This window comes from Eurosta solidaginis, chromosome 5, assembly GCF_040869045.1.
Source record: "Eurosta solidaginis isolate ZX-2024a chromosome 5, ASM4086904v1, whole genome shotgun sequence".
Taxonomy (NCBI): domain Eukaryota; kingdom Metazoa; phylum Arthropoda; class Insecta; order Diptera; family Tephritidae; genus Eurosta; species Eurosta solidaginis.
In genome coordinates, this window is record NC_090323.1 from 250,165,524 (window position 1) to 250,192,144 (window position 26,621).

The 26,621-nt window shown below is 31.7% G+C and overlaps 2 protein-coding genes across 6 annotated transcripts in view; one reads left to right on the top strand and one right to left on the bottom strand.

The window, feature by feature from the left end:
* The window catches only part of LOC137253163 (elongation factor-like GTPase 1), a 467,431-nt gene that overhangs the window by 163,580 nt on the left and 277,230 nt on the right, over positions 1–26,621 (bottom strand). The window lies entirely within an intron of this gene.
* aos (protein argos) overlaps positions 1–26,621 on the top strand; it is a 67,407-nt gene that overhangs the window by 32,855 nt on the left and 7,931 nt on the right. For all 5 annotated transcript variants that reach the window (XM_067789651.1, XM_067789652.1, XM_067789650.1 and 2 more), the window contains 2 exons: positions 24,377–25,044; positions 25,125–25,296. In XM_067789651.1, coding sequence (XP_067645752.1) covers positions 24,377–25,044; positions 25,125–25,296 — 840 coding nt within the window. The remainder of the gene's footprint in view (positions 1–24,376; positions 25,045–25,124; positions 25,297–26,621) is intronic.

Below are 26,621 nucleotides of genomic sequence, written 5' to 3' on the forward strand. Positions count from 1 at the left end.
TGTTGGAAAATTAAGAAGTAGCTCTACAAATTTAAAGCAGAGCGCGGTCTTAATTTTGTCGAAGGTATGCCGCCTTTGGCAAAGCAACTTCAAAAAATTAGAAATACATTTTTTCAATTAGAATAAAATTTTTTCTAAAAGGGGTCGCCCCTCGGCAGTGGATTGGCAAAGAGTACGATTGAATTTTTGCCATTAAAATCTTCTGAATATAAGCTAATCTGTCTTGCAGATGCTGTTCGGATTTGGCATAAAATTGTAGGGCCAGTTCTGCCAATTTGTAGAAAAAATTAAAAAGGAGCGCGACTCGAATTGGAAGAGAACTCGCACTTAACTCGCGCCAAGTATTTTTTTATACCGCGCCAAGTTATTATTATTATTAAGAAATCCTCTTATTAGACTAAAACTATAACAGTAATAACAGCTAACAGATCTAGAAGCAGCAAGTATCTTAGTAGGCTTCTGGCTATGAGAAAAGAATTCTTGTATAATTTAATTCATTGGCTTTTGGTTTCGGTTGCTAAACAAATTCAGTCTATGTGAATGCTTACTATCCGCCCCATTCAACCTAACCTAATCTTATTTTTTTTTACTATAAACTTCCAGCCGGGTTGCCAATCTTACACTTCATTTGCACTACCAGCTCTATTGTACAACCACAATATAAACTTTGTAACATCATAAAAGACTCTTTTTCCATTTAGCCCCCAACTGTTTCTTGCTCTTCTTCTTATTCCATTCATTCATTATCAGCTACAAAAATGCTTTGCCTCATGCTGTTCAGTTTCAAACTAAGGCCGGGTATGTCACTGATTCACTTAACACAAGCATTTGGCTAACTAAGCAACTAAAGCGTTTTGTCGCAGTAGCTTAAGTGATTGAATGACTGTCTGGTAGAGATATACGCCGCCGATTAGGGTCGTTTTTCGCACGCCGCCGCCGAATGTCAAAAATATCGGCCCGGCGGCGGCGGCGTTCGGCGCTTTACTATATTTTCTACTCTTTTAAAACCATTTATTGTTCATCTCGAAAAATTGGTCCGATATGGTCGAAAAGGGTATCAAGGAATGCGCATCACTGCCAGTTATAAAAATCCAATTGCGAAATTTAACACCTTCTAACTGTTCAAAAGTTATTTAAAAAAACAGACGTTTTCGATGTCAGCTTAACACGGACTTTGTATCACCCATTTCACCAAGTTATTAAAACAAAACTCTAAAAGAAAAGTTATATAATAAACTAGCAGAATACCCGACGTCGTTGGGGTATAAATATAAATAAAAGCAGTACTATATAGACTAATATATTAGACTAATCCCTACCCCCATTTGTATGGGAGATGCCACGCCCCCTTTTCGCTATCCCCAATATTTCCCGAGGGGGTAGGGATTAGTCTTATATACCTCCTCACCTAATTTCAGTCGTCTAGCTTTAATACTTTCAGATATGTTGACAACGAAAAATTCCAGTTGTATGGGAGGTGCCACGCCCCCTTTTTCGTTATACCCAGTTTTTCTGGAGGGGGTAGGGATTGGCCTCATATAACCACTCACCTAATTTCAGTCGTCTAGCCTTAATACTTTCAGATATATTGACTACGAAAAATTCCAGTTGTATGGGAGGTGCCACGCCCCCTTTTCGAAAACTTTTTTTATATAGCATAACATAGATTGACGCACTCAGGGTATGTCATGGCAAAATTTCGTTCGATTCCATTCCGCGGTTTAGGCTGCAAGTTCAAACATACATACAGACATACTTTCACAAATTTACAGTAAGAGATTTATATGCTCACTTTGCATTTTTTTTTTTTTTTCAAAAAATTAATAATGAACAATGGATTCAAATAAAATGGCCCAAGGCATTTAAAATTGTTTTCAAATTGCTTTTAAGTTGTTAAAAAAGCAAAAAAGGTGCCGATTTTTAAAAAAAAATTTATATTGAGATTGGCTGAAAGAATAAGCCAAATCAGTGATGCAAAATCCTTTAGTAGGTTCTAGGAGCATAAACACTCCTTTGAACTGATTCCTACCTCATACTAAAGTTGAGGATATATGTACGAATGACATAAAGTTGGCGGCCCTATCCAAAATTAGTCCCTTGTAGTGAATCACATTGATTATAGCCTATCAACCAAGTTTAAATATCACCTACACGATACGGCTCCTTTTACAAATGTGAATATGTAGGCACATGTATTTACCAGCTCAGGCTTTGTCCTTCGCAAGAACACTCATAGTGGTGAAGCAAAAGCTTTCCCAAGACAGTCGAACTAATGACTGTGTGTGCTATTACCCTGACGTAGTGGACCGTCGAACTAGTCTGAAAACTGAAGCTACGCGGTCATCCATAATGAGCTCTTATATCATAAGGCCGGAAAACTGCAGTAAACTTCTTTCAACTTAAAATCGGTGGACTTTTTTTCTAAAATATCGCTTTGATTTAACGAAGACTATTGAAATAAATGATGTGAACACAAACGTCTGCAAACTTTGGTCTACATTTTAAAAATTTTATCCAGGATCCATGTAAAATTTTAATTGTGTAGATGCGCCGAGTATTTTACGATTTTCACCGATTACGCAATGACTTCCACTTAGATTGCTTATGATTTGGAAGGCGGCGTCCTTGGCCGAATAGTCAGTCCCTAATATTTCAAGGTCTTTCTCTGGTGTAGCTCGGCAGCATAGCGCGACAAAAGCATCCGTTGGAAAGTCTTCGGAGCTACACCTAAAGCTTCTAGGAAAGTGACATCGACGAAGGTATGAGTTCGAAGTCGCAGTCCTATAGCTGGCATATGATGTGAAGGTCAGGAGGCGTGGTAGCGACTGGTGGTCGGGATTGCTATTGTTTGCACAGGCGCCCTGTGCCACGAGAGTCATGAGTATTAATAGACCATTAAAGCAACCGTAAGTCGCATTTGTGCGTGACCGCAAAGGAGCCACAAATGATTTTAAGAAATAGTGTTCGCGACGATTATTAGGAGTTAACCCTAGGCGATACTACCCTTTGCACAAGATTTTCAAACAAAAGTGTGGCTATTTTATCTATCTCTATTTCTTTTCAGCAGATGCAGCACTACCAAATCGAAAGACCGGGGTTAGGTTCGAAGCCCCTCTGGAGTAAGTGAAGGGGGGGCAATCCCTCCGCAGAGAGCTACTCCTGAAATTTTTTGAACGGTCTGCGAGATCTTGAGGCAAAAACCCCGGATCTTTCCGAAATGGCCAACACGTTGACATTAAATACATACAAACAAAACCTTTCCTAAATACTATTTTTTAAAATAGAAAAATCAAGCTTTTTAAAGTAAGAATACCGGCGTACGCCGGCGCGCCGCCCACGCCGCCGCCGCCGATAAAGTGATCGGCGTGAATCTCTACTGTCTGGGGTAGCAGGGGTTATGGTATGTTCACAATTCATAGCTTACAACCAAAACCAACTGTTGGTTAGTTGAAGACACTTGCACATACATAGCAACAAATATAAATCTGTATGTGTCACTATTGCTTTAGTGTGAAATTTTATGTAATATGAGCTTCATTATGGACAAGCATGGTAACAAGCAAAGTTTTATGCTTGATATTTGTACGGTATATAATATATACTAGATACATTTGTCGTTTGAAGTACATAAAAAGTATATGTATATATATAGTCAGCTTCCATGCTACCTACCTTCGCTGTTTAGATAGCAAAAACGTCAACTACAATTTTCTTGCTCCTGTCATTGACAGCTGTCAGTTTTGACATTGCTGACAGCGACCTCAGCTCCACTTAATTTGAGAAAAAAAAATACTTTTAGCATAATCTTTAGTTTACCTGCATTTAAATAACATTTTAAGAATTATATGGCTTCAAGAAATCAATGTCATGAATTTTTTGGAGCTTCATTTTTTTTACCGATTTTGTCAGCAATGAAACTGAAACCCGTCAATATTCAAAATACCAACTCACATTGCGCCAGGATATTCACTTTGTGAACCTTAAAATCTACATTTTTTCCGCTTGTACATGGAGCATTCCATGTTTTTTGTATGGAAGCAGAGGCAGAGGGCGGCACTCACTCCGTTGGAAGGACCAGGTGGAAAACGATTTAAACGCCCTTGGTGTGACCAATTGGCGCCGGTTGGCAGAGAGAAGGAGCGACTGACGAGCCTTGTTGGACGGCCATAACCGTTTAAACGGTTAAGCGCCAATTAAGTAAGTAAGTAAGTAATTATATTAAGTTTTCGCTTTTTATAAAATAATAGATCCGAGAGACGAAAAACTAACAAATTTTTTGGGATTTGGAATTTTGTTCCATAGAAAGTGTAAAAATGTTTATTTTTATATGGAAAATTTTTTCAAAATTGGAAATTTTCGACCACACAAAAAAATATACATATAAATATTCAAATAAGTGAACTAACTATAATTTGTTTATATAAAAGAGAAGTTTTTGGCAATTCAAAATGTGAAACATTTTTACGGAAGAAAAGTTTTTGTAAATTGAATGTTTTCTTCCATACAAAGTGTACATTTATTTATATAGAACTAAAAATATATATGAAAATAAAAATTTTTTGGAAATTGAAAGTTTTCTTTTTTTAGAAATTGAAAACTTTTCCATTCAAAGTGCAAACATTTTTTATTTAACTTTTTTTTATAAAGAAGAAAAACTATAATTTTTATGTAGAAGAGACATTTTGGAAATTAGAAACTTTCTTCCAAACAAATTTATTATATCGAAGAAGTTTTCGGAAATTGGAAATTTTTTCGATACAAAGTGTAAAAAATTAAAATTTTTAAGCAACGCTTATACATATTAGCTTCTGTTATTTCTTTGTTTGTATGCATATAACTGTCTTTTTTAGCAAGGGATAAAAAATGTTACGTATATGCACCAGTACCCATATTTCCAGGTGCTCATTTTCATCTGATTCTCGCTTGCAGTATTTAGGAGCCTACGTGGGTTTTCAAGGTTTTTTTAATTTCTTTGTTTTCTTTTAAAGAGTTTGTTTTGACCAATTTTAAATCTTATGGTGTGCTGGGTTGAACTTATTGGTCGTCTAAATAAGCAATTGTTTTCTGTTTAAATTTTTAAATTCCTTTTTTTATTGTTTTTGTTAACGTTCGTTTTAATCTTTTTTTTATAATTTTTTTTCTTCTTATGGTTTGCTGGGTTGAACTTATTGTTCGTCTAAATAAGCAATTGTTTTCTGTTTAAATTTTTAAATTCCTTTTTTTTTTACGTTCGTTTTACTCTTTTTTTATAAATTTTTTTTATTCCATTTTGTTTTAATTTTTTAATTTTTTTTCTCTTAATTTTTTTTTAGTTTTTATTTTTATTTCATTATAATTTTTCTCGCTCCGTACAGTGAGTCGTGATATATATAAACAATTCGAAAATCATCTACAATGTACAATTTTCCGTGGAATTGTCTCCATACGAGAGTATGGTTTACTTTATGTTTAAAAAAATAACGAGCCACATTGTGACATGTCTGTTAATGATTCAGTTAGTCTTACTCAGGTATCTACGCTGTGTTTATTTGCATATTGTTTTATAGCAATGAATGAATAAATAAAAGAATGAACGAACCAGTTAGTTGGCATATCAAATTCCTTTACACGGTCTTGGCCAGACCAAAAGAATGCGACTGAAATTCCACAATAATTTTCTTTTCAATAGCAATGAATGTCATACGAGTTGCATGCACAAGTATACTTATATAGGTGCTTAAGTATATGCATAAGTGCATATTTACCACACAGGTATTTATTGCAGATTGAAGCGATTTAATATAGAAATAACGGAAGCAATACAAAATTGTACAATAATTTAAGAGCATTTGCAACTTTTTTTTTTTTTTTGGGTTAATCTTAAAACTGTCTGTAACTCGCACCCAATGTATTCCCCATACTTTTTTTTTCGTTAAAAAACCATTTGTTAAGGAAAATGAAGAATAAAAGTAATAGAAGAATTCCACAACGGGACAGCCATATGACTCAGTGGTTAGAAGCGCCGGTTTCTTCACCACCAAAACTCTCACGATGAATCCCATATTTATGCTCAGAAAAGGCGTTATTAAAAAAAGTTCTGATACATAGAATTTTTCAAACAAATTCCGAAGTAGAGCCTTTTCGAGGAAACAGCGGTGATATACAGGTGGTATCGATATGTGCTTCATGTATGACCCAAATATACTTTTGTATTAGTCTTATTTGTTGAATCTTTGTTAATTTTATCGCTTCATAGATATTGAAATATTTGAATTGTATATTTCAAAATTGGTATCTTTTTTCTGAACTTTTCAATTCCGGTGAAAATTATACAAGGGAGCATACAAAAATATCGAAAAATATAAAACCTTTTGATAAAAATGTCAAAATGACCATCAAAAGTCGAAATTTTTCAAATTTTAGAAAATATTTTTGTAATTATCGCAAATATTTTTAACGTGATAACTGGGCAGGAAGTCCGTATTATTCCAACATGACGTATCTGACCATTCGGCCTAGGTGTGATAAATGACATTCGGCTGACATGGAGGTTTGGGCATTGATTTCACGAATAAGTTGTATGAAACTCAAAAAAACGTATCTAATACTTTTTGTTCATATTGTGGCGAATATTAGGACTTCACTACGACGCCAGTAAATAAATGCTGCACAACCACAACAGCAATGTAAACAGATGAGAAGAACTACGAGCACAGCAGCTAAGAGCGTAGTTTTCATCACACACACATGTATACCGCAACAAAGAGCAGACGACATTGCTCAAACATAGAATACAACAGTGAATATGGGATTCAGCAGAGCGAAAAGGCTGTTGCGAAAAGTCTAGACCTTGGGAGAAATAGACGAACGAGGTAACTGAGAGTATAAAAGCTGTGGATTTCAAAAGATGGTGAACTAGTTTGGTTTTAGAACATTGCAAGTGAAGTACGCGAATAATTTCAGTGTTAAAGTACTTCTACCAGCGTAGTATCGTAAATAAAGAGCATTTTATGTATAGAATATTAAAGTGTACTTATTCGACAGTTGTGTGATTCGAACGATAACAGAAGGTGCAGAATTATCGAGAATTCCTCAGGTTTCGCCGTGATCTGGAATATTTTCTCAATTATTCAGGAGCAGTTTAGAGTTATTTAAGCTATATTTCAAGATTAGTTTTGGGCTATGTTAGTAGTAATAATAGCCTTATAATTTGTGCGCAATTTTGAACAAAATCTATCAAGTTCAGTTTATACGAGATTACAAAGAGACAGATAACACTGAAATATTATTTTAACATAAATAAATAAATAAATAAAAAAGCCTTAGCAGAGAAAACATATAAATATATTTTTCTTAATTACTACAACATCCAATGTTTTTAGTTTTATTATTTTTAGTCTTGTCATGTAGTTTTTTAAGAAGGTCATTAACAAATGCATTCAACGCACAAATTTTATGACTCAAGTATAAAAAATTTGTTTTCCAATGTTTTGTCTTTTATGCATCAGGCAAATGAGGCACATATTTCAAGATTGCGTCCATGAACATCAGAAATAATTAGAATATGTTTTGATAGAGGTGCGCAGTTTAAAATAGAACGAATGAGACCATACAAGTTGATGCAATTAAATATTTCATATTCGTTTAAAATTTCTATCAAATCGCATGCAATATTTCGGTAGTCTAATATGAAATAAGTAATATGAAAATCTCCAAATTCATATGCATATATTTTCGACTCTTGAGTAATAATTCCAGCGAGGTGACTGTGACTTGACATGTAACCCTGCGAATTACTGGAGAAAGTTTTTGTCACCCAACACAATTTATTCGGAAAATTCAGTACACAAATTTCGAAATCTGTTTTTGGGTGTTTTTTTTTTAAATTTCGTTATTTTATGTTTTTCTTTATGATACTTCATTCTGGACCATACCTACATACATAACACTTTATACAAAGTTACATTGGACAAAAATAACCCGAAGTTAGTTCGAAATGAAGAAACAACCCCGAAACAAATTTCCAGAAATCCTCAAATTATGCAGAAGTTATCATGTATATCTTTTAAAAATAGTCATAGATTTTACCTACCACCCAATGATCCCCAAATAACCACCATTGATCAAAACTGAAATGGAATGTTATGAAGAATGATTGCTCAAAATAGTCATAAAAACCATTCATTGTCCACCGATCCCCAAAGAAAGCGAGCCATCCCGGAATCGTCTCGAAACAACGCTTTAATAATCCCGATTTAATCAACGGAATTTAGAAAGCAATTCCCAATTTCAGCATACAATACCTAGTCGGAAAGTGACACTTATCAGTCCTGAAATTTTGTCGGCAGTTACACTATAATAGTCCCAATTGGATCCCGAAAAAATCCAGAGAGAATTTCAAAATGACCCCTAAATTGCCTTAAAAAATGTTTAAATTAAAAGCAATAGGTCAGTCAGTGACACAGCTTGAGATACTAGTTAAAAGGATAAGCGTCCCAAAATATTTTCAAATTCTGCCCATTTATGCAGGATTCAAGGTTTGAACATATTTGAGCATATCCATTATAGGGGTTATAATTTTGCTTTACTTATTTCAACTTTGTTAAATTAGAAAAATATAGATTTAAGCTATTTTTGAATTATAACATCAGAAAGAAAACTTTTGAATTATTGGTATTGTAATTTAATTATTAATATATGTATGTAATATCAAAATATAGATTAAAAATAAAAATTGTAATAATTACAATTTAAAAAATATTAAAATATGTTAACCCTACATCCATATCGAAATCAGAATTTTATATATCATCTTCTTTTATTTTAAAGTATCACCCTAACATATCTTATTATAACTTTAAAGGAGCAATTCTTGTTTGTTTGTATAGCCGAACGATCTCGGGAACGGCTCAACCGATTTAAATGAAAATTGGCACAGAGATAATGTATCACCTTCTAAGACTTTCTACCCAGTTGTTGCCACTCAGAATGTTTCACAAGGTTGCCACCTATACGAAATTTAAAAAAAAATTGCATCAGATATGCCGATATGGGTATCAATCGAAAGGTATTTCACTCCGCATTACAATAGGGGCATTTTTGGTTAGGGTTGCCATTTAGGGTTGCGACCTATTGGAAATTAAAAAAAAAGTTGCATGAGATATGCCGATATGGGTATCAAACGAAAGGTATTTCACTTCGCATTGCAATAGCGACATTTTTGAGCAGGGTTGCCATTTAGGGTTGCCACCTATTCGAAATTAAAAAAATTCGCATGAGATATGCCAATATAGGTATCAAACGAAAAGTATTTCAGTCCGCATTACAATAGGGAAATTTTTGAGTAGGGTTGCAATTTAGGGTTTCCACCCATTCGAAATTAAAAAAAATTGCATGAGATGAGCCGATATGGGTATCAAACGAAAGGTCTTTCACTCCGCATTACAATAGGGACATTTTTGAGTAGGGTTGCCATTTAGGGTTGAGGTAGTTAGACGAAATAGTAATCTACTTACTCATATTCTATTAAAGCTTTAAAGGAGAACATTAAAGTTAAAAATCTTCGTAAAAAATCTTAGACATGATTCGACTTAATTTTAAATAATTTTCTTTTAAATGAATAATTGCAATTCCTCACAGATTACTATTAGAAAGATTTCTCAGCACAACGAAACGTTGCCGAGCAAAGCTCGGCCGCCCAGGTACTTATATTTTAACCGGAATCTTTGGTGGCATGTTTTTTTATGCTCCCACTAGAAAGTTTTATATAAAAGAATTAATTTGTTTATGTTTTTACTCTTAATATGCTAAATCATTTCAAGCTCTTTGGTATTTAGTTTGGAATGTGCGTGGTGTGAAGTTTGTATTAATGCAAGCAAACACATATACAAACATACACACACATATGCATATATCAACACTAAAGATCCTTTATTATTTCTTTCATTCATTCATTCATTTGCCCATTCATTCAAGTTTTGTTTGTTTGTTTGATACCTACACCATGTGGCAATGATATGGAGAAAGATTTGGATGGTGATGCTGATGATCTTTCGGGTCTGTTGGTGCTGCCGCAATTGTTGCTCTTTTGGTATATTTGTAGATATATTTATGCAGTTAGGTTGATGCGTACGATAAATCCATACATACTTATTATATATTTACCGATAAATTGTTTCCATATAATGTAAACCGTCAAAACATATGGAAATGTATACATCTGCGAGTAAGAAAATTACAACAAAAATTATATAAAAATTTTATCAGATATTTCATATTTTTTATTTTTACAAATCAAAAAAAAAAAAATCAACAAATCTTTAGTAAACCAATTCCAGAAACGTTTTCGGAGATTAAGGAAGTTTTGAAAAGTCTTCATGAAAGTGTCGAAATATTTATTTCGAATTTTAGGAAACTTTTCGAATACCCAGTTTTGTGTTTTGTTTTAAGCTACAGTACATATTTAAAATATGCCAAACTTGATATTTGACTTTGAAAATTAATAACCTTTAAGTCGTTTTGATTAAAAATTTTTCAAATTGGAAATTGTCTTCCATAGAAAGTGTGAAGTCTTTTACTTGGTTTATGGTAGACAAATCCTTGGAAACTAGAAAAGATTTAAAAAAAAATTTTTGGAAACTTGAAACTTTCTTCTATACAAATGGAAACTATTTTTAATTTTTGTATGGTAGGAAAAATTTTATTTTGGTTTTATTTTTTAATTTGAAATATTATATTTTTTATATGAAAAAATTTAAATTTTTTTATGAAACAAATTTTTTTTGGAAATTCTGTACAAAGTTTAAATTTTTTTTATTTTTATATAAAAGAAAAATATAGATTAAGTGTGAACAATTTTGTTTCTTATAAGGAGAAAACATGTTTCACGTTGGAAATTTTTTTCCCATCAACGTGTAAAAATGTAAATATTTATTGTCCAAAAATTTTTATTCCTTACAAAGTGTAAAAATGTAATATCTTTTAATTTATGAAATTGGTATTTTTGCCCCATAAAAAAGTAAAATGATCAAAATAAAAAAAGTCTAAAAAAATCTCGCAGAAAAATTTAAATTGGAGAGAAGAATACATATTTGGAAATTTTTAGTTTATTCCATTCAAAGTGTATAGTTTTTTATTTTTATATGGAAACGAAATTTGTTTGAAATTGGGAAATTTTTCCCCATAAAAAGAATAAAATAATTAAAATATATATAAAAAAAACCTGGAAAAATTTTATTTTATTTTCCCCGTAAAATGAATAAAATAATTAAAAAATATATAAAAAAAGACCTCGAAAAAAAATTTTATTGGAAAAAAGATTAAATTTTCGAAAGTTTTAAATTTTATTTTATGAAAAGTGTTAAATTGTTTATATTTTAATAAGAAACAAAAAATGGAAATTTTCTTCCATAGAAAGTGTAAACATTTTTATAAATTTTTTTGAAATTGGAAATTTATTTTCAGATAAAATGAGTAAAACACTCAAAATTTTTATAAATAAAAAAACATAAAGATATCGGAAAAAAATTTTAATTGGAAAGAAAAATAAATTTTTGGAAATTATAAATTTAATTTCAAGAAAAATTATAATTTTTTATATTTTGGAAAAAATTTTAGATTTTGCAAAATTTCTTTGACACAAAGTTAAAAAAATTTTTCTTTTTTGAAGAATATTTTTTTGAAACTTTTTTTCCACAAAAATAGTAACAAACCCAAAATGTTTATAAATAATAATTGAAAGCGACTTCAAAAAAACATTTTGTGATTTTATCTTTTACTTCAACCTACAAATTTTTAAAAACTCAAATTTTTTCGAAAAAATTTTTGAAATTGGTTTACACATTTTGTTTTATAAAATTCATTGAAACTTTTTTTAACTATGAAAATTTAATAAAAATATAAAAGTAGAAAATGACTTGGAAAATTTCAAATAATTTCTGCCAAAATTTTTTCACTCGTAGGTTTACATCCGTATGTACATATGTATGTATGCATGCAGATATGAAGTTAAATATTTACTTGGTCATGTACCTTGGCTCTTTATACAGATCAACAAATATTCATAGCAATTTGTTTGTATGTATGTATGTATGGGCTTATATTTACATCTACGCGTGCTTTTGGATACACATTCTTTTAATGACCCATCACGCGCCTTCTATGACGCCTTCTTTTCTATTTTGTTATTGTTTTTCTTATTGCCCTTTTTTTCACAGTCGAAAGCCCCTACGTAAGTTTGTAAGTAAGTATATAGTAAAAGCGCTTATTTTTCTTTTTTTGTATTTGTGTGCACACCTACTTTTCACTTCGTATTGTTTTTCACAACTCCGCTTTGCTTTTTTTTTTTAAACAAATCATTAACAATTTCTGCTTTTCTGCTAATGCTGAAGATGCTTATTTACATATATACTTGCGTGTATAAACATTTTATTGTTATTTTATTTGTTTATTTGTTGCATCTGTCTATTGTTGTTGCAGCAAGAAAAGAAATGCTAATTGATGAGGAAATAAGGCATTTGGAAATTAGAATGGAATGTGCCGTACCGGAAGTGAATTTTTGTTTGTTAAAGTTTTTAGAGAGGAAATAATAAATTTTACTTTTTTTGAAGTCCAAAAGAATCGAAAGAAGAAATCGAGATATTGATTTCTTTAAAAAAAAGGTAGTGTTTTTAACACTATTTAAAAAAAAAATCACAGTTCTATGGTTTCGATTTGTCTGGCCTCTTTACCATATATTTTAAGCAGAGATTGCATTTAACGGTTAACGGTTCACCGGAAAAATAATTCAACTTATCGTGGATAACAAAAAAGGGCTTTTTCAGTGAGATATGTTTATTTTTGAAATTTTTCGGTTTTTCACAGTGATTGAGTTTTATTTTCAAATGTGTTTTCACTATCACTGAGGTCGTTTAGTGTGATTTATCGCCTAAGTTTACTTTAAAACAGTTATATAGCAACTAAATTTTTCGTTTGCTGTTAGACACAATGTAAACTTAAAATGATGTTATAATAAGGGTCTGCGAGTACTTTTTGATCATTTCGGGATTGCTTTGAATCTATTCGGAACTCCTTTAGGAATTCAGTCGAGATTATTTTGGGAGGATGTTAAGAAACAATTCGTTATATTTTGCGCGACTATTTCGGGATCATTTCAGAGTTGTGTAGGGATCGTTATGGAATTATCTTTGGATCATTCTGGAGCCATTCCGGGATTATGTTAGCGACTAGCGAAAAGTTATCGGACTGTTATCTGGTCGTTATAAGCATGCTGTTGGTTTGTGACCGACGTGTTATTTGTCATTGATTAAAAACGGTTATCGAAGGTATTTATTTTATTTACTTTATATTCAGCTAAATATCAAAAAGTTATCGATTGATTATCGAAAAAATATTGATTTGCTATCGAAAAAATATCGATATGTTGCAGAGAACATACAGATTTGTTTTAGAACAAATTTTGATTTGCTATCGTAAAAATATCGATTTGTTTTCGGAAACATAACATAAACATAACATAAAACAATAATTGGTTATAAAACAAATTTTTATTTGCTATCGAAAAAATATGGATTTGTAATCAGAAACGCATAGATTTGTTAAAGAACAAAATTTTATTTCTTATCGAAAAAAAGTTTTTTATCGGAAAAATATCGATTTGTTATCGAAAAATATCACCAGCTTTTTCTTTTCAAACACCAAGCACCTTTAGGTCTCATATTCATGCCGAATGTTCCACAGCAGTTTGGTTGCACTTATATGTAGTGATTTCATTTACGAGATAATTCAGTGGTGGTCGTACGAAGCTTTGCTCTTCGTGTCTATCTTTCCTGATCTTAGCAGGGAAGTCATTTCCTTTAATATCTTGCCCCGTGGATCTAAAAAAAACAAGTGGGTCATTTGGGTGCCCTATGGACGCCAATGAGGATCGACAGCTCGGTACATTATTCAGTTTTATCACGATCGATTAGCCTGTAAGATGTACGAATACTATCCTAGAGCAGTCTGGCTGGCCTCTGTATGGCACAGACCTCCGCCTGGAAGATAGTGTAAAACTCAGGAAGTAGGTACCACTGATTGATCTGCAGATGTTTTGAATGCATCCCAGCCTCAGCTACCATTTGCCTATTCAGTAAACAGGCTAGGCTACATTTTTATCAGTTTCACCTCCATGCCGATTTTCCTCCCTATCATATTTTTTTAATGGCGAAGAATAGGACTTGCACAAATATGCAGTAAATGGATATCTTATAATAAAGGTTTAAAGATGGGGGTCTCTCGACAAACTCGCCGATTAAGCTTAGATCTATTAGAAGGTATGGACCCGTTTCAGTGATGTTGTACTAACCATCCGTCTCATTTTAGTCCTCCCTATTCGTTTATCTTCCTGCAAATCTGTTCTCTGTTTCTTGGTGTATGTCACATTCTCCGTTTTTGAATGCCCTATAGATACTTTAAGCCCTAAATAGCCAGTTCCGTTACAGTAAAATAACAATCTGATCAAATCAAGAAAAACCAACAAAAAAATAAATGAAAAAGAGAAGAATTCGGAAGAAGTGCTGGTCTTTAAAAGTCACTAAGCTTTAGTTCCGGTGCTTAGAAGAACAAAAAAATTAAAAAATACTAAAAATTCCGTAAATTTCCTCGGTTTACAAACGACAAAAGCAATAATAACAAAATACAACAGCAAACGGAAAAGCGTTGAAGCAAAAAATGAGTAAAACAACAACACAAACAATTCAAAACAACAACATAAATTGAAAGAAAAAGCTGTCAAGCATCAGTGAATGTTATGTTAAACAGGGTGGCGTGCAGGAATGCGAGAGGAGAAGAGCGGAATCAAATGTAAACGTAAATGGTTGTGGATATTCGATGATCGCGCCATACAAATATGACTGACTGGCATGCAAAGTGAGAGACAAGAAGATAGGCAGAGAGTGTAGGAGTGAAAGAGAGCAAAATAAAGAAATATGTTTACAATGCTTGACTTTATGAATGAATGAACGATTATTTTTATGAATGAAATACTGCGTGTAGTTTTTTTAATTACGTGAGTGTTTATATGTGAAATGCGAAAGTGTGTGAGTTGGCATTCGTATATGAAGCCAAATTTGTATGAATGAGTAGAGACAGTGCAGATGATTCCAGCTGGGTAGGAGATGAGATAAATACTATACGTAACTTAGTGAATGTATTCCACCACAATGTTGGGAATGTGAATTCGCTTTAAACAACTACAAAAAAACTATAAATACAACAATGCAATCAACAACACTAATGGAAACTGAAAAACAACACAATAAATAATATAAAGTGTACATGAATGCCTACTAAATGGTCAAACAGAAACATGCGGTCAAACAACCAAAGATGGAGCCACGAACAACAACTAAACAGCAACAAACTTAGACTCAACTGACAGATAGACAGTAGACGACGTACAGGTAAACAGACAGACATCGAAGCAAAAGAAAAATCAATGAATGAAGACTGGCTACGTTCAAAGTTCAGTATTGACGGCATACGACTCCAAATCCGTATAATAAATGGCCTAAAAACTTTGTATTTCAATTTATTCGATGTGTACAAAAATATTTGTATGAACGTGTTTACATGCATATACATATAAGCCTGCTGCTTGTGCCTGGAAGAGATGGCCGCTGGATAGCTGCTTAGATTGCTAAAAAAAACTGTTTTTTATTTATTTACGATGTATTCATTAATCATTAACGCAATTTTTGTTGTTTTTGATATACGTATGTAATACACATAGAATGTGAGTACACAAATATATAGTAATTGAAATGTTAAGTAAATTGGAAATTGCGTAAAAAGGAGCGTTTATAATGATTAATTGAAAGTGAAAATTACATAATAAATAAACTTTTTTGGATTTGGATCCGGCACAAAAACAATGATTTGAATAATAAACAAAATAATCAGCACAAACGTAATGAGGCAACACAACAAAGCATTAAAAAATATAACGTAGCGAAGCACAGCACAGCACAACTTCAAAAACTAAGCTAAATCAAATAAACGCAATGAAGAACAAAACGGCAATGATGACTTAAAAACAATAACTTATAAAACATAACATAGCACGAAATTACAAGGGACAGTATAGCTTAAAACCACGTAATATTTCATTATCGTTAAATAAAATAAAACAAAAATATAAAAAAAAGTGAAATAAAAGAACGAAAAAAATTAATTCATATAAAATGAAATCATTTTTGTTGTTTACGGCCTTTGGATTATAACTTTTTAAATATAAACGAGCTCTAGGCCAAATATTTGTATATTCTTAGTAAAACACAATACGTGAATTTTTAATATACAATTATATTATTTAATTTGTCGATATTGCCTGATTGGCGACTGACGGCTGTTTACCTAATAACTGCCTACGAACATGTATATCGTCTAGCCGGCGACGTACTACATGAATAAAAGTATTTGTGTTTTTTACATTCTTGACAAAGACTACTTCCTCTTCTAGCAACTTTCTTTAGCAACATTTTCCGTATACGTACGCACTTCCCTCTCGCCATCTAAGAGTCACTCACACGACTAGCACACTTGTTGCACATACAATTCGATGTAAGAAATACACGTGCACATATGTATATGAGTTTAAGATGCTTATCTTCCAGGAAAACATTGATCTTTTACTCGAATTCTTAGCCAAAGCCATTCAAAGATTCGACATTTTGCTTGCCATCTAACCAAATAGCACTTAGCTTTTTAACCAGAATTTTGGTTAATAACAATATTGTAAGTATGCACAGACCTTCCGGTGAAGACGTACACATTAGTACATACACGTGAAAGGAATATGTGAGCTCAAATGGACATAAATACCGTAGTTGTAACGGAAGTTCATTGCGGAAGTTATTAAGATTGGGTTAGGTTAAATTGCTCTTCGATTTTGTGTGTGGTTGAGTAGTGATTGCTGGTTCTCACGTTTGCGTAATTACCATTTCGTAATTTGTTCTTTTTTGTATTTGGAAGACAAAAGGCGTTGGAATATCACAGACAATCTTTGACACAAATAATGAATCCTCAAGTCGGTTTAATTGCTGTGTGAGCTTTCAATTTTGGGATATGTCGTATTATCTTGACAAAACAGAAACAGATCTTAATTAAAAGCTAGGTTGATTGGCTGCAGAAATCAGCGATGTGTTATCTTACTGATGATAGTGTCGGAAAGGACGAGATTCTGAACACCATTGTGTAGCTTAGTAATCAAATGTAGGCTGCATCACATATAGTTGATGTATAAACGATATGTTAATTGTTGTTGATTATGTAGTAAGGATGGGCGTGATTACGAGAAACATTAGATCATACTGTTATTTTTTATTTTTTTACATAGTTCACGCAAATTTCGACTTTTTGTTTTAGAAGTGTGCTGATAGCTTTGACACGACTATCTTGCAAGACATCATCCCTTTCTCGCAGTTGAAAATTCTCAATATTTAATAATATAATCGTTTTGGTTATCATTCTATATGTTGCCGGAATGTACGCGATTACTATCGGAGCTGAACTGTTTCTAATTGATTATTAATGCTGTCAGAATAGACGTGATTTCGGGCAGCTGTGTGTTTTATCACATCATAACTGGCGCAGCGTTGTTTGGGCGGTTGAAAAGATGCGATTCTAAAGTACCTGCCCAAATTATTGTTGTAAATTAATTAAGGCAATCAGTAAATATTTCTTAAGTAGAGAGGGCGAGTCAGAGTTTCTAAAATTAGTACAATGTTTATATGAAGCCTTATGTAAACAACGGAAGAGATCATGCTTTTGAAAACTTGATTTGCATGTGATTAAAAAAAATTATTAGAAAGGGTTACACTAACTTGGGTCGATTTGTATGGACGAAAGTTAACCGATATCGCGCAGCAATAGATTTTTCGATAGGATTTGAGCTCAGAAAAAAAGTTCCGATTTTTTTTTTTTTTATAAATTTTTTTTTCAAAAAAATATTATCGACAACGTTTTTAGCGGATATTTTTGGGTCGGACAGGGTATACATATGAAAATTTTTTTAGTAGGGCATGCAAAAAACCTTAAAAATCAAAAACGAAAAAAAAAAACAAAAAAACAAAAATTTCGCAGGCTCGAAAATTATTTTTTTGGGCAGTGGATTTTTTTTCTTGAACCCAAATCCTATCGAAAAATCGATGGCGCTGTATCGGTTCATAAATCGACCCAGTCTAGTCTATACGGTCCCTAAAGGCTGTTTTCAGCAAACCCTAGTTTCTGCAGGTTGAGTGCCTTGGCATTCTTAAAACACTACTCAACGGTATTATTTAGATTTAGATCGGACTGATGGCGTAGTCTTTACTCTGGCGTATAAAGGGGCTTCAACAACTCAACATTATCGGTTTAATACGACTCAAGATACTGTGGAATAGGTCCTCTTTAGGGAGTCTGATAGCTTAATTTTAAAAACCGCAATCATTAACAACAAACATAAATACAATTTAATCAGACTCCCTGAAGAAGACGTGAAAGCGTCAAAACGCGTAGGAGCGAAATGGAAAGTTCAGCTTTTCCGTCTCAGCCGAAAAGTTCTATCAAAGCAAGATATTATTTCATAGTTCATTTAATAAATTCCTATCCTCTCATTGTAAAGAGCCTTTTAAGCAATTGATGCTTATCTCCACTAGTACCAATGTTTAAAAAGATCCAATACTTTCAGATTGTCTACAACTTAAACATAACTTTTAAATTCATATAAATTTAAATTGTATGCATTCGATTTCTTATTGAACGACTACAAATGTCATGATTTGTGTAAAAACACCTGTTACAGTCAAACAATTTCTTTGAAAAAGATATCAATAACAATTGCTAAGCTACAACAGATATACAAACATATCTAAAAGCAGCATATATATCATACATATATGGATACATCGGTTTCCACAAAAAACGAAAAGGAAACTATAACAAAATAAAACATATTGCCAGTGAAGCGCATACAGTCGCGAACAAGAAAATTGGAGGCGCAACTTTACTCACATTTCGTCAATTGAATTCTTCTTTTTTTATTTTCGTTAACTTAAGAAAAAACTTCCATAAATCATGTAATTGGAACTATGCAAACCAATCTCAAAAAGCGTTTCGAAAAAATTCGAAAATTTGAGAAAGATTTGCAAAAACTTCGATTTTTTTTATTTAGAGTTTTTTTTCTTAAACTTTTTTGAGTAAGCAGATTTATAGTCGAATCAATTTTAGTCTAACAAAGTCCAAGCTATAGGTCTCTAAATTTTCTTATTGATTTTTGACAACTTTTTTCAAGGGTTTTTTTTTATACTTTTTTTCATACGAACGACGCATAGCTCTATTCTTTATATTTAAGAAAATCTGAAACACATTTTGGAAGAATTCTCAAAACTCAATAGGAATTCACCCATAACTTGTACTTTGTTAGACTAAAACTGATTTAGCTACAAAACTGCTTACACAAATAAGTTTAGAAAAATCCAAATCAAAGTTCGAAATTATCGTAAATTTTTTCGAACTATCGAATTTTTTAGAACACGTTTATGAGATGGTTTGCATTTTTTCAGCTTCAAAATTCAAGGAAATGTTTCCTTAAACTATCGAAAAAAAATTAAATAAATAAAAACAAATGATAATTTCGAAGCACAAAGTTCGAAAATTTCGTAAATATTTCTCCAATTTTTGAATTTTTCCCAAAAGGATTTTTAGTTTGGTTTTCATAGTTTAAGTTACAAAATTTATGAACTTTTTTCTAAATTATCGAAAATAAAAAAAAAGGAATTTAGTTCACACATTTGAAAAAAACTTCCACTGCTAATTTCGTGCTCACTACGGTATCTACGTACATTATAAAAATATTGCCAGAGGGGAGAGTGGCAGTAAATAAGAGAATAAATTGATGAATAACACAACAGGAACTGTCAGAACAGCTGTGTACCAGGTAACAAACTGTAAAATGAAAAACATAAATATGGAAAACAAATAAATTATAAAAAGCAAAAAAAAACAAAAAAAACAAAAAAACAATACTAAAAAGATAGTAAAATAACAAATGTGATTTCGATGTACGAGTTAACATAAATAAATAAAATATGTTAATGGCAGTGTAGGTGTAGTTAAAGCCGAACAAACAATCGATATTTGTCAATGCATGCGATGGTAATCACTAATTGACGCCGGACAGATGATACAAATAACAAAAACGTGCATAAAATACACAAAATGTAAACAAAATCAGAAAAAAATATTCAAAAATCATTAAAACCAAAGAAATAGAATTTTTCATTCAAAAACGATGCGCTCAAGTTTCCCACGCTCTTCGACCAACTGGCGCATGTGTTTCTCTGAACACACAACAAAACACAACAAATCAAAAAGAAAAAAACCGTACAATTTTAATGCGGCGCAGTGTAGGCGCAATGAGCTACATTGAAATCGAAATGATTTACTGCGCATGCCTGGCGCACTTTGCAGATGTCATGCGCACACACACACACACACAGAAACAAAAGAACGCTAAGCATTTTTGTATGGCATCTCTTTGAATAATTTGGTATAAAAAAAAATAAAAAAATGTAAGGCGCGATAACCTCCGAAGAGATCTAAGGCCGAGCTTCTCTTCCAATTTGCGTCGTGCTCCTCTTGATTTTTCCCTACAAATTGGCCGGGCGGGACCTACATGTTTTATGCCGACTCCGAACGGCATCTGCAAGGCAGATGAGTTTTCACTGAGAGCTTTTCATGGCAGAAATACAATCGGAGCGCTTGCCAGACACTGCCGAGGGGCGACCTCGCTTAGAAAAATTTTTCTTCTAATTGAAAAATCTTATTTCTAAAATTTTGATGTTGCTTTGCCCGGGAGTTGAACCCAGGGCATACGGTGTGATAGGCGGAGCACGCTACCATCACACCACGGTGGTATACAAGTTGAATAACACCTGCTTCATCTCTTAAAATGTATTATTGGTAATGTATGAATGAAGTAAGATCTTTGGGGTTGTTTCATTCTTTCTACGTAAATTCATTTTTAACGGGAATGAAGGTAATACTATTTAGCGTTCCATGAATTAGTGATCTACGACAGATTTTTTTGAAGTCATATAAGCATATGACCGTTGCAAAAAAAAAAAAGAACTCAATTAAATTTAAAGCGTACAACGAAAGGATAAAAAAATGAAGTTTAGTAAAATAAAAATAAGGGTTTTCGTAAAACTATTAACTCTTCGAAAATATAGATTTGTTTCTTTAATTTAGCGTAACATTTTACATTGATAGAAAATCCATGCATCAAGTCTCAAACAACGATGGTGATGTCTTCATTAACCTCGTTACATTATAAGTGTCTTTTATTTTGATTTTTTGTTGGTATTCCAAATCTATACCGATTTTTATCGATATTTATTTATTTATTTCATTTTTCGATAATTTTCTATTTTTAAACATTTGACGGTTTTTATAAATTTTCAGATTATATTATATGCTCCTTTTTCAATTACTAACACTTTTATCGATTTGTATCAATGATTATTTTCGTTTTTTATTAGAAATTTATAGCTGTTTATTTTTAATTAAGTTTTCGAAATTCTTTCTATTTTAATGTTCGTATCGATAACTACCCACTCATTCTGCCATTTTTTCCAATTTTATTGGCTTTCTCAGATTTTTATAATTTTTTTCGGTTTAGTTGTGTGAATTTTTATTATGTTTTCAGCCATTAAATGTTACTAATTTTATCTATTTTTTTATGTTGATTTTCGATTGCCACCGTTTTTTAGATTTTCCCGTTTTTTTGCGTTCACTGAATTTTTTCGATAACTTTCGATTTCCAAATGTTTACACCGATTATCGAGTTATGTGCATTATTATCGATTTTTTTTATAATAGAATTTTTTAAAATTCTGAAATTTATATATATTATATTATATGGATTTACATAAGTTTTTTATCCATTTTATCGGTTTCTATCGATTTTCAAATGCTTATAATGACTATCGATTTGTATAGATTATTACCGGTTGACATCGATTTTTTTGTTTTAGGCAACTTTTTTGATTTTTACTACCGTTTTCTTTTAAACTTTAATGTTTTTTGAATCCATCCATACTTTCTGTATAAATCGCTGATTTCAATAATTTTCGTCAAATATCTATGAACTCATCAAAGCTATTTCGTAAATTAAATGAGTTAGGTCGTTTGAAACCGATACAAATTCATTAAAATTGAATAAACTATATACAATACATAGCCAATTTTTGAGATTTGTATAACTCATATTCTATTTTCTTTCGATTACTACCGACTTTGATCGATTTGCAACGATTTTAAATTTGTATGGATTATTATCGGTTTTAATCGATGTTAAAGACTTGTAAAAGTATTTCACGCAAGAAGCAATATTTTTGCATAATTCTGGCAATTAATTATTCAATTTAAAAGATGTAAAAAAGAGATCTAATACAAAAATCACAACTTTCTTTAATTATTAAAAATTTATTTAATTATTAAAAAAAAATCATTAATTATTAATTTTAGATTATTAATGTGTAATTCACTCAATTAAGCTGAGCTTTTAAGTAATTAGAAGCAAGATGAAAACAAAATGAAAACCCTGTGTCAAGATTGAACTAACTCAGTTCTCAACTAATTAAGAATTATCATAATCAATATTTGAAATCAGCTTTTGCAACGCTCAATGATAGTAATTTCACTTAAAATATCTAATAAACAAATCTGATAAAAATACCTTACACTTTTTTATTTTATTAAAGAGGTTAAGTGTTAAACTTATTAATTCAACAATCAAAACGAATGAAATGATTACTTGAGTAATTGAAACTATGATTAATCACAATTCTCTATAATTAGTTATTAGTTATAACCAGTCCGATTAAACTCAGTTTTTCAGTAACTGAATGCAAGAAGGCAGTTGAATTAACCTTATTTCAAGATTGACTTAACTCGGGTCTAGACTAGAACACTTTTTGCAACAACTTCTGATTGATAAATTACTAAAAAGTTTGCTTGACTAAACCTTGTTAAAACAATAAATGTTTAGTGAAGTAATTGAAACTTTTATTAGTCGAAATCCTAAATAGCCAAACAAAAATCACCTCGATTAGACTCAGTGTTTTAGTAATTGAAAATTAGAATGAAACTGAATTAAAACCTTATGTTAAGCTTGACTTTTGTCAGTTCTAGATTAATCATAAACTATACTTATCAAAATTTGTAATCAGTTCTTGCAACATCCTAATGATTAATAATTTCACTTAAAATAACTAATAAACCAATCGAATAAAAAATAATTCTAATACTCTTTGAAACATCCGAACACCTTAATTGTATCACTGCTGCAACAACAACATGTTTAATCAATTAAATGTGTATTTGAAAGTATAAATAACCAACATTTTAAATAATTATTTAATATAATTAAATATACACACAGACAATTTTAAATGCTGGATCCTAAGCCTGACCTAAAACCAATTAATCAAACATAGGAATCAATTGTGGTAAATATTTATTGCATAAATAATCAAAACTATAAGCAAGAATCAAAGTCTTAAATAATCGACTTATTGCGATAGGGCCAATAAATATACACACTTAGTTTTAGATACTGTATTTCAAGTTCCACTAAACTCAGAGCTCGATTAGTCAAAAACTGACATTGATTAAATTACTAATTAAACGCATAATTAATCACAATTAAATGCATTAACAATTCAACGCATATGTATCAAAAAATACGGATGCTTGACTTAAGATAGTTATTGATTAATTAATAATTAAGTAAAAATGTGTTGAGTAATTGAAATGATGATTAATCGAAATCCTAAATCATCAACTAATGACGAAAGCGCCAGCAAATATAAACAACTAGTCTTAGAGTGCGGCTTTTAAACATGTAAAAAGCATCGGTATCACATAGTACAAGCAATATTTGGTAAAAAAAAATTCGCGCGGCGTATGAAATGGAAATGACTTACATTTTCCGGTCGCTTATATATTTAAACTTTTACGTGGGAATTTAGTTATTATTCATAAGTAATTAATATTTCTTTGGCATATTTAATGATTTCACCCTTCGCTTTAAATAAGTAACCGTTTAAGATAGCCAAATTGGGAACTTTCCCAGTTTTAATTATACGAGATGACAGAAGCGAATGCATTAGTTATGTAAGCTATGATTGAAAGTGGTTTAGATGGGCTACATTTGCTGCAGAAGGAAAAGAATTAATTTTTTAAAATAATTATAAGTAGTCACTTGGACTTGAGGTAAACAGCTGTTAAACAAGACTATGAGAAAACCTAAAAAAACTCTATAGAATACTATGAAACGACTCACTCATCTTTTCTCTCATTCTCTTTTTCTTTGTAGGACTCTGAAGACGATCTACCTATATGCGCGCCGAATGCCGTCTGTTCCAAAATCGACTTATACGAAACACCATGGATCGAACGTCAATGCCGTTGTCCAGAATTAAATCGTCAACCACACATAGTCCTGCATCATCATCACTCCCATCATAGCAATGGCGGTGGTGAGCTGGCAGCAACACACGCAAGCACGCATGATAAATTTCGCAGCTATTACGAGCGCGAAAGATTGCTGCAACATAAACGTCTTTTAGCTGCAGATTTTAGTGACAAAAAATTCGAACAAATGCATTTGAAAAAACTAATGCAACGTTTAGGTTCTGTGTATGAAGACGATTTACATTTGCAATCAAGCGAATATACGTCATTATCATCATCTGTGCATACCGAAGACAATGATGCGCTACCCAATTCACAGGAAGATGATGATCTGAATGAATTTAACGATAATGAATTCCCACATACGCCATCGCGTCGCAATTACTACACCGTGGAGCCGAGTACAGCGCATATGCGTCATTCGGGTCATAATGGACACCGTGCCAAAGAAGCGATTACATTTATTGGTGGCTGTCCGAGCGGTTTAGGTGTGGAGGATGGTCATACGATTGCTGATAAGACGCGTCATTATAAGATGTGTCAACCGGTGCATAAATTACCAGTTTGCAAGTAAGTATACTACTTAAGAGATATTGTGAGGTTATGGCGCAATATTTATTTAACTGTTTTTTGTTATTGTATTCTTGCAGACATTTTCGCGATTATACGTGGACCCTGACGACATCAGCTGAGCTGAATGCCACAGTACAAATTGTGCATTGTCGTTGTCCGAAGAATTCTGTGACGTATCTGACGAAACGCGAACCGGCGCTAGATGGCACGGGTGGCTACACATATTTATTTGCTTGCTCGCCCATAACAGTGAGTGTCATTGATTTTTTTTTTATTTTAACTATCTATAAAGCTAAGCATCTACAAAATCTATTACACATATGAATATGTGACCCAGTCTATGAAAAGGTGGCTTATGACTCAAAAAAGAAATTGCAAGAAACAGCTGTTAAAAATAAACAATGCATTTCTTCAGGACATTTGTGCTCTTCTTTTTTTTAGTCATAAGCCACCTTTTCATAGACCGGGTCACATATTTTAATTAATTTTTTTTACTTTTTTTTCTCATTTTGATCTTAGTTTATTATTGCTTATGATTCAGAATAAAATTTGTTTTGTTTTTATTATAAAATTTTTTGTTAATTAAAATTTCGTTATATTTTTGTTTTTATTTTTATTACATTTTACATTTTATTTATATTTTTTGTTTCTGTTAATTATTTTTGTTGCTTATGTATGTATTTTTGTTTCTTGTTTGTTTTTATTTTTAATAAGATATTTGTCGAAACCCTTTTAAATATTATCAATAATGTTTTTAAAAGATAATTTTTCCCCAAATTACAATTTTGTTTTATAAAATTTTGAAACTCTTTTTTTAATTTTTTAATATTTTTTTCCCCCCTTTTTTCTTATTTTGATTTATTGTTGCTTTCGTTATTTCGTTTTTATAATTGTTTTTTTTTTTTACTTTTTTGGCGTGCTATCTTTTGTTTTTTTTTTTTTTTTAGTTTTTATTGTTAGCTCTATTGTTATTTTCCGGTTTCTGTTCTCGGTTTTGTGTTTGTTTTTATTTTTACTTACATATTTTGCATTTTTTTGAATATTTTTGTTTCCAACGGATCATTTTTTTTCCATACTACAACTTTGTATTAAGTTTGTATATTTAATGGTGTGTTCGATTTTACTTAAGATTTTTAAGAATTAATCAGCTTAACACCGATAAATGATAACTGTTATTCAATTATTATTTTCTTGGTTTTATTAGGAAAAACCGAAAAGAAGGAAACATTTTCTGGCACTATTGAATAACAGTTATCATTTATGGGTGTTAAGTTCATTAATTCTTAAAAATCTTAAGTAAAATTGAACACACCATTAAACATACAAACATATAACTATATAAAAACACTGAACACGAGTTTAAATATAGTACACAAACAATCTTCTGCATTGAAGAGGAGTGGTACCATACCAATATCTAAAAGCACGCCTAGTGCAAATTGTATGTAGAGACAGAATGTCTCAAATTGAGTGAGAGCGTGAAAATGGGATAAAACTGAAATAAGCCAAGAAAGCAAATACAACACAATAGCCCAATGGTTAGGCGATTGTGATTTCAGCAGTTTGACCGCGGT